Source organism: Teleopsis dalmanni, chromosome 1 (genome assembly GCF_002237135.1).
Source record: "Teleopsis dalmanni isolate 2A chromosome 1, ASM223713v2, whole genome shotgun sequence".
Lineage (NCBI taxonomy): Eukaryota > Metazoa > Arthropoda > Insecta > Diptera > Diopsidae > Teleopsis > Teleopsis dalmanni.
Window position 1 is genome coordinate 160413299 of NC_051846.1, and position 9478 is coordinate 160422776.

General features: G+C 32.8%; 2 protein-coding genes across 5 annotated transcripts; one reads left to right on the forward strand and one right to left on the reverse strand.

Annotated features, from left to right (window-relative positions):
* Nucleotides 1–382: 382 nt before the first annotated feature.
* On the reverse strand, nt 383–1816 carry LOC119669670 (beta-1,3-galactosyltransferase 5-like). Its single transcript, XM_038079657.1, has 2 exons — nt 1515–1816; nt 383–1456 (listed from the first exon to the last, which is right to left on the reverse strand). The coding sequence occupies exons 1-2, from the start codon at nt 1750–1752 to the stop codon at nt 552–554; spliced, it is 1143 nt and encodes a 380-aa protein (XP_037935585.1). The 5' UTR covers nt 1753–1816; the 3' UTR covers nt 383–551.
* LOC119669671 (actin-histidine N-methyltransferase-like) lies at nt 1667–3464 on the forward strand. Of its 4 annotated transcripts, none has more exons than XM_038079659.1 (4): nt 1667–1759; nt 1814–1900; nt 1978–2937; nt 3432–3464. In XM_038079659.1, exons 3-4 carry the CDS (start codon nt 2144–2146, stop codon nt 3436–3438), a joined length of 801 nt encoding a protein of 266 aa, XP_037935587.1. In that variant the 5' UTR covers nt 1667–1759; nt 1814–1900; nt 1978–2143; the 3' UTR covers nt 3439–3464. The 4 variants fall into 4 exon arrangements, with proteins under 4 accessions (XP_037935587.1, XP_037935589.1, XP_037935586.1 ...); XM_038079661.1 differs by having other exon boundaries at nt 1984–2937; XM_038079658.1 differs by having other exon boundaries at nt 1814–2937.
* The last annotated feature ends 6014 nt before the right edge of the window (nt 3465–9478 follow it).

Genomic DNA, 9478 nt, shown 5'->3' on the forward strand with positions numbered 1-9478 from the left:
TTGTATATTTACAATAAATATACTTTCCCAGTTTCAGCGTGGGAAAGAAACTGAAATAGGTTTTCTTCCAGAACAATAAATTGTGACTGGTTACAATACTAGTCAATTTTATTGTAATCTATATTATTGTTAATCTGTATTCTTATTGATATTAAGCAGATATCGTTAAAACGATCAAAATATTATGAATTAATATAACAAATATATTTTTTTCCCGCAATACAAATTATAATTTAGTGTAAAATGAATTTATTGCATGTTCAAATTATATACAATTACAGTCGTTGTCACTGTTCTTATGATTAGAGCCTATATACACTATTTTTTGTAAAACTAACATAATTTAATATAAATTAATGTGAGATATTGTAAGGAAGTGAGGATAGCACTTATTTTTTTAACAAGTGCTAATGCTTATTGCAAATATGAGTATTTATAACAGTTACTATACTTATTACATAGTTAATCTAAAACTGGGACGGTTTTGTAGTCTCGAGTAGTTTCGAGAAAATTTGTGAAGGAAGATATTAACTTATTTAAGCAATTTGATACTATGCACGTGTTAGTTGCTTAATGTGTGCTTCACCGTGACCGGGTATGACATTTTTTACACTAGCCACACAAGTTTGTTTTAATGATTTGTCTGGCGCACGCTTCGTACATTCATCGAAATAGCATTTCTCTACGTTGTGTAAAAATTCTACAATTAATTTATTGTCGCCTCCATTTGGACCAACAAAATATTCGCACTCATAATTATATTGCTTCAGGTCACGTACACAGCAATCAAGAAATTCCGAATTAGCAGAGTACCAAGCATTCAAAGTTTGTATTGGAATTTTTAGCTTTTCACGTAGAATTCCAGTTACCCAAGTATCATCAATCCAAAAAAAATTACTTTGCTGTGCTTCATATACTAGTTTTGTAGCAGTTGCTGAATTCGTTATATAAAGCCAGCCGGATAAATAATCAGGATAGATATCCCCAATATACTCTTGCGAAGAAACGAACCATTTGTTGGCAATATTACGTTGGGGTATTGTATTACGTAAAACATAACCAGATAATAGATTGTCAGATGAAGCCAATTCTGCGTGTTGCACTTCTAACAATTCCAAATAGCGACGTAGTTGAAATACATCATACACAATATCATCATCTATTTTAATAATAAATTTTGCTTGCTTGCATTCAATTGCTGCCCAACGTAAGCCCATAATATGTTTATAGCTGAGATTGCGATATGCCTCCATGAAGTTACCTTGCAATAAATCGCCGAAGCGTTCCTGCTCATTTTGCAGTTGATTTTGATTGATGAAATGTTCAGTTTTTGGTATTTCAGCTAAAAGAAATACACGCTTAAAACCTAGTTCAGCAAGTTTAACTTGGCTAATAGCCTGCCGGTGCGCAGAACGCAATTCATCATGTCCAGCGTATGAAGTCACAATTATAATTGCTGGTAGAAAAAAAAAATGGTTTATGTATGCAATTGCTTAAATAATAATTTTACTTACCTAAGAATTCTTTTTTATTATTGCATAAATTATTTTCCAATGTGTATGCAAAATTTGTTAAGTTTGGTAATTGTTGTCCATGAATTTCGAAATTCATGTCGCTTTCGTCCCAACTAAGAAGCGTCAAGAATTCATCGCCTTTTACATTATTCGTGAAAAAAATTGTGCCAATAAAAATGAGTACTATAATAGCCACCAATGCAAGCAGCTTGCATTTAATGCGTCCAGGGATTCTCATTTGGAATGTGTGTATTTTTTGAAACCACCACAAAATAATTTAAAACATTTGTTTTGCTTAGGATCTGCAGTAAACAAATATACAAAAACATTAACAGCTGTTGTGTCGCCACTGAACAATGAACAACAAAATTTCCCACTTAAAGCAGGTAATAAATATATTTTTTTTGTTGATATTTAAAATTTGACATTTCCACTAAAAATTTCCCTAACAACATTGAACAAGTGACAGTTCGCATTCTTGTTGCTATTTGACGCACGTGTATTACCTTTTTCGGCTAAAATTGTTTCAGAATTAAATATATTTTTATATATAATTATATTAAGCGTATTAATAAATATTATTACGTGCGCGAGGTTAAGAAACGATAATATATTAAAAAGCCTACTAAATGGATAAGCGCCATAAGCAGAAAAATAAGAATGCGGATAAGGGTAAAAATACTGCAACGCAAGCCAAAAATAAAAATGCCAAACGCCCAACAATAACATTTCAAAAACGCAACGAATTAAATGCTTTGGTAGCAGAGCTATGGAAACTAAGTGTTAAAGATTCGAAAACATCTCCTGATATTGAATTTGCAGAATATGTTAAGATACAAGAGCTTTTAAATGAAATTTTAATCTTAGAAGCACCGTTACGACGTGAAAATGTAAATACTACTCCAGAGGCTCGCTTGAAACATATTGATGCTTTTTATGAGTGGGCTATGGAGAATGGACTCAAGACTGATTGTGTTAAAATTGCAGAATTTCCTGGTTATGATCTTGGTTTGAAGGCAACACGGGATATAGCTAAAGATGAAGAAATTTGTACTGTTCCGCGTAAGCTAATACTGTCAGAAGAGAGTCTTGATAAGCGCGTTACTGAACAGCTTTCTTTGGGTTCAATGACAAACATAAAACTAGCATATGTTCTTATAATCGAAGCTATGAAGGAGGCCAGCTTTTGGAAACCCTACATAGATTTGTTACCGGATAAATATACTAATGTTCTGTACTTCACAGTCGAGGAAATGAGTGCACTTCGGAACTCTTGCGCATTTTCCCCTGCTATACGCCAGTGCAAATCAATTGCAATGCAATATGCGCTAATATACAGCTGCGCACACAAAGCGGAACGCACCAATAATGGAACAGCAATTAGTAAAGTTTTCGCTGAACATTTTAACTACGATCTGTATCGGTGAGTCCATTTTATATATTTTGATAAGAGTAACTATTTATTTAATACTGTCTAACTTGGAATTAAACTTAGAATGTTTAATATTAGGTCTAACATACGATATGCGTAATAGGATTATTGTACCACGGATAGTTGTTTTGTTTTTGCGGAAGCCTGTTTACATTTAGTTGTCGGGAATCAATGGCTTCGGAACATAGGCTTCTGTTATCAGTATTTTAAATTTGATACAGTCTGTCAAATAATTATAGGTGCATTATTGTATTTATGTTTTTTTAATATTTTATATACTTTTTTCGAATTTTGGAAAATGCATTATTATTACATGGAATGTTGTTCTTGCTATGCAACAAAAATTCTGTCATTATACTGTACTTCGCTGTACAGTTACTTTAAAAATTATACCGTGCATTGGGTATTGCATAATAAATAATTATATTATATGTGCAAAATATTTCTATTGTTCTAAATTGTAATATAATATTTAATCTTGTTAGGCTATAATGCCGCGTGGTACTAGTTTGCCTGATTACGAACATCGAATAATCAGAAAGATCGCCGAAATAGCGACTAGACTCAACCGGCATAGGAACTGTGTTTCCAGGTTTCTGACGGAATATAATACAGCTCCACGCAGTGGCTAGAAGACCAAAATTAATGACCGATGCAAGTGCCGAATTTGACGTCTGGCAATGGAAAATTGGATGAACAGCGGAGAAATAAGGGCTCATATGTTATGGAACTTCAAATAACAAGGAGTATAATGTTTTAAATTATTCATAAAAATTACTTCCTTAAATTTAGCACAATGGTACCTTTTCGAGAGGCATATCACGACCCGTTTAGAATTGCAAATAAATACCCATTCTGGGTCAAATACTGTCAGAATGTCGTCTTTAGTGGCGAGAAAAATTAATTTAGACAATTTAGACAATTTAAGACAATTACAAAAAATATTGACTTGATTTACGTCAGGATCAGGTATCCTGCAACAAGTGCGATTTCGGTGGCGGGAACGTTATGGTATGGGCTGGCTTCTGCTACAAAGGAGAGACTTCTATATGCTTTATATGTACTCGAATGAATGCCAGCATATTTGTAGAGCATGTGGATACTGCGTTAGTGGAGTTTCCTGGTAATTTATATGGCGATGATGGGATCTACTAACAGGATAATGCATCAATTGACAATGCACAGACAACAAATTTATTTTTTGGTGACAGAAAAATTCCTGTATTGAAGTGGAAAGTATTGAATCTCAATTTAAATCTCATTAAGAATATATGGGCGATCCTTTTTGCCCATGATTTTAAAAATGGAACACAATTTGATATGGCACGACACCTTAAATCGGCTATAGAACGCGGGTGGGTTAAAATTGGCAAGTCTATTTTATATTCACTAGTCAATTCTATGTTAAGCCGGTTTGATTTAGTTTTAAATAACAAAGAAAAAAGTATTAACTATTAATATTAAAAAAAAGTTCAATCACATCAACATTTATTAAATTAACAGACCAAAATAAAAAAATGCACATATAATTATTTACTATGCAAGTAATCTTTAAATAAGTGTTTTTATTATAAATTTGATTTAAATTTGGTACTTTGTTGTTTTTTTACATCGTACATCATATTATAAATATAACCACATACCCAGAAAAAATTTAAAATATTTTAATTTTTTTAAATTTTGAAAAAATGTGATGCACATATAATTATTTGTCTGAAGTATAATAGTGTTAACCATCTTACCTATTTCATTAAGAAATTGTTGTTATCAAATCAGATCGCGTATTTTATTATATCATTTCTTATTCCTCTCTAATATTTAAAAGAGTTGATAACAGAACCATTATCGACTAGTTTTATGCTTTTTTGTTCTGGTTTGTTTTAAATTTCGATAATGACTGTGATCAACCCATTAAGTCCCAAGTCAAAAAAAAACTTGTTTTTTGTGTTCATCTAGACTAATTTTAATCCAAAAATATGATTTTGCAATCAGTTATTAAGGACTAACCGTTGACCTGTTACGGATGTTCAATTTTTCGAACAATGGGCATCATTTAAGCAAATATTTGTTTACAGTCGAAAGCAAGGTCGCATCTGGATTTTGCTTGAAATAATAAACCAGCAGTTGCTTATAAGAGTTAATATTATTGGTATGGGATATGGCACTATGACCGTCGTGTCTATTGTGCTTCTGGGCTTAGAGTATGTCTCCAAGCTCTGTTGTTTCAATAAAGATAAATGTAGAACCTTCATTACAGAGGATAATTGCCTCTTCCGAAGAGTTTATGTTGAAAGGTTTTCTTTTAAGAGCTTATTTTAATAATTTTAAGTAAATTAAATTAAACAGGTATTAACTTTTTCATGAAACTCTTCGAAGCATTTGGAGTGCAGATGCCGAGTTCAGTCTTTGTAAGTAGGCTTATACATAGTCGTTACGTTTTATAGTTGTGATAAATTATAACATATTCACCAAAACTGTTTGGAAAATAAAGCGTTAAACTATCATAATCTTCAATATTCATATCTTCCTCTTTGGTAGGTAAAGAGCGCACATCATCTTCTAGTAGCAATCTCTTAACGATTTCAACGCGAAAATCTTTTTGAGCCATATGTTTTGTATTTTCTGTTTTTGTTACAAAACAATACAATTTCCATGCATTTACTATAGCTGCATTAAATAAACATTTTGTAAATGGTCAGCACCATTTCTTCGATCTAATATTCATTCGATAACTTTGTCCTACGTTGTCGTGTAAGTTTATGCTACCCATGCCACTGTTATAGTTTCTTATAAAATGAGGCTGACTGTTTATTAGGCTGTTTAGCCATATTTAATATGTAGATTCTATTGCATAAAAATTCTGCCACTGATTGTTCTGACACTGACAAACTAAAATTTCGTTAGTTGTGTCGTAAATGTAATCATACTTTTCATGTGGCAAACCGTTACCACCGAGCAATGGGGCGTTATCGGAGAACTGTTCCAGTTTAGCGCATATCTTTTTTAGTCTATAAGCACATTAGATGATATAAGGTAAAGAAATTGTCATAACGATCTAAGACTGGTATTTAACATGCTCAATTAATCTCACGATCACATCTGTTGAAAGCCCAATCTCTTTTTGAAGCTTTTGTTGCAATAACTTTAAAATAGGAGAAAATTTAGATCCATTCTAAATATTGTTTTGCATTTCTAACAAATATAGGAATAAGGCATGCACGGATTTATATATCCTTCAGAATTGCGTAAGCACTTTTGTTATCAAATCTGATAGGTTAATTTCTTAAGTATATCTTAAAATTGTATTTTCCAAAATAGGGTAGCTACACAGTTCCTGCGGTGATAACATCTTCGTTATAATCCCACAATTTTATAATCTATTCAGTTTCATTGTTAGTACTCTCTGTGCCATTGTGGGAAATGAAAACTGAAATAATCACGCAAAAATTCTTCTAAAACAAGGATTCACTATGTTTCCGATTCCACTAAATTTATATTAATTAAACATTCTAGTACAACGAAATATTTTAATTTAATAACGCACCAAATTTCAAATTATATTTTTTTGAAAAAATCACAAAGAAACAAAAATATGTCAATTATTTAAAAACTTATTTAAAAAAATATTGCCTAAGAGAAGCCCAGTGTCTAATTTTTCGAACCCATACTCAATAAGTATAATATGAATACACTTATTGAGTATGTCATTATTTTATTATATTCATTGGTAAAAAAACATATACTACTATTATTGTCCATTGTTGTAATCGAAAGATGTCGTTCCATGTATGTTATATTATGCTTCAGCTTAGTTAGCTTAGTTTCGACCGTTCTTCTCCACGTTTTTGCTGACACATCAGGTGCTCTGTTACGTTGTGGATTCCATGCCAACGCTTGCCACGCTACGTAATATCTCGATTGCCTAAGCGTATGGCCTATCGAATTCCACTTACTCATTTTTCTCTCATTTTGTGTTGCTTTTTGAATCGTTTGGTTTAGCAGGAGTTCATTTGATATTCGATCTGGCGCCATCATATTTTCAGAATTCTTCGTAGACAGTTGTTGACAAACACTTGTATCTTTCTCTCTATATTTCTGGAGCGCTTCTATGTTTTACATCCGTAGTATAAGATAGATTTTACATTTGTGTTGGAAGTGTGCAGTTTGGTCTGCCCTATGAGTTAACTGGACTCCCATATGTTTTTCAGTTTCTCAAACGCAGTTTTCACTTTGTTGATCCCAGCATCAACATCTTCATCAGATCCGCTCTAATTTGTCACAATGCTTCCCAGGTAGATAGAAAAGTTTACACATTCTACTTCTTCTCCATTATTTACGTGCAACCTAACATTCTGAACTGTTTTTTCAGTGCATATTCTTATACTGACAGACAGCTTGTTTGCTTATAGCGGATATAATTTGCTGTGATTCATAAAGTCTGTGACTTAATAGCAGGACATCATTGGCGAATTCTATACACCTGGTATTTTTTAACGCTCTGTTGAGAATATCATCTAGCGCGAGAATGAAAAGCAATGGTGACAGTTTACACCGTTGTCCTGTACACCTGTTTTGATGTCAAAAGACTCTGAGAGGGTTGACATTTTGGATTACGCAACACTTGCGCGAGAATGAAAAGCAATGGTGACAGTTTACACCGTTGTCCTGTACACCTGTTTTGATGTCAAAAGACTCTGAGAGGGTTGACATTTTGGATTACGCAACACTTAGTATTCTTATACAGCTCCTTCAGAAGGTTTATAATTTTTTTTTTTGGCATCCCCCTTTTAAAGAGTGCTGCCCAAATGTATAGTCGGTTTAAGTTGTCAAATGCTTTTTCGAAATCTACCAAGGCCACTAGGATAATAGCTCTAAGATAATGCGAATTGTATTTATCATATCACAAGAAAGATATTCTATTTATATTCTGTGAGCATAGTAATAACAAGAATGTGCTGTCTTTATCTGCTATATAACCTTACCATTTTGCATGATTATCTATTAGATACGAGCCTATGAGTAATCCTATACGTAGAATAAGATTTTTCTGAGTAAGATTTATTACACAACCTGCTCGTTCAAAATTTAAGAGTACCTATATGTCACGGTTATTCACATGTTCCAAATTCGAATTGGACAGTTTTTAGACTGCCATATAAAAACATCAAAATAGATTCGGCTTTTCATTTCACAAAAGGTAGAATGGTAACCCTCATTTATTAATATCTATGAGTAAATGCGTAACCCATTTTTCTAACAGCGTTCTCATTTTCAAATTTTCGTGTAAAATATAATCGAGTCGTTCTTCTTATATTTTGACAATGTCAATTATTTCTTCCTTCTTCACTCAAAACAATGGTTTTTTTTTCTTTTTCCGATGAGTTCCTATAACATAGTACCTATAAAAGTTTTCAAAAAGTAATTTTTTAGCGATGGTTTCACCTACCAAATAGCAGTATTTAATTAGTAAATGGAACCTTTTTTCATTGTGTTTTGAATAAATTTTTTAGCGATGGGCCTTTTTTCAAAAAGTGATAAACATACATATATGCCAAAACAAAGACAACATATTATTTAACAACAATTTTTCTGGAACCCGCCACTATATAAAGAAAAATATTTGAACTGTGTCGAAATCTCATTTGAAATGTTATACGTACGGGTGTGAGTTTCGCACTGGCCTAGATTTAAATTAATCTGAATTAAATGGCTATAAAGGAGAATCATAAATGTAACCCATTTATATCTAACTCGTTGTAAATATTTTCTATGAACAGTTTCGCTATAATTGTACTTCAAATTATTAGGCAGAAAGATTTGGTGTCTTAGGAAATTGTTCTCTTGTTGTGAAAATGAACTTTCAAAAAAAGGAATTTTCAGGCATATTTTCACAGTTAATTAGGTATCTATAAAACTAATTTCATTGGAGTATGTCTCGCAAAAGTGGTAATTGAATGTGGATGAATTATTAAGCTATAAGACGGCAAACTACGTTTTGTGTACCGTATTAAAACTGTATAGATCGTATCCGAAAAACAAATACTGGAACATCGTTTGTGTTACTGTTATTTACGTAGATTCTCTGGGAATCTACCAAGGAGTATTAGCTATATTACTCAAATCTATATTTTGACAGTTTTGAAATATATTGATATTTGTTTCGGCTATTTTTCCATATCTTTTTCTTCTTTGTTCCGTTAACTCCCAGTGGAGCATAGGGGCTCAATAATTTCTCTGAACCGTATTCTATTTGGAGCAGCCGTGCAGATGTCGTTCCATGAGTAGCGCGCTGATGTTAATTCGGCATTAATTGTTCTTCGCCATGTGCTTGAAGGAGCGCCAGGCCGGCGACTACCCTGCGGATTCCATTTTAGGGCTTGCTTAGCGATACAGGAATTCGACTTGCGTAGTGTATGTCCGATCTATTGCCATTTTATTTGTTTGATTTCGCTCTCGACGCTTTGCATATTTGCTCTTTTCCACAATTCTGCATTAGAGATACGTTCTGGCCACCATATTTTGAGTATGCGTC

Bases quoted from the DNA above. Each gene is read 5' to 3' on its own strand.
- LOC119669670 (XM_038079657.1), bottom strand. From the start codon at position 1,752: ATGAGAATCCCTGGACGCATTAAATGCAAGCTGCTTGCATTGGTGGCT. The intron at 1,457-1,514 runs GTAAGTAAAATT...TTTTTCTACCAG, and splicing joins TAATAAAAAAGAATTCTTAG to CAATTATAATTGTGACTTCA.
- LOC119669671 (XM_038079658.1), top strand. From the start codon at position 2,144: ATGGATAAGCGCCATAAGCAGAAAAATAAGAATGCGGATAAGGGTAAA.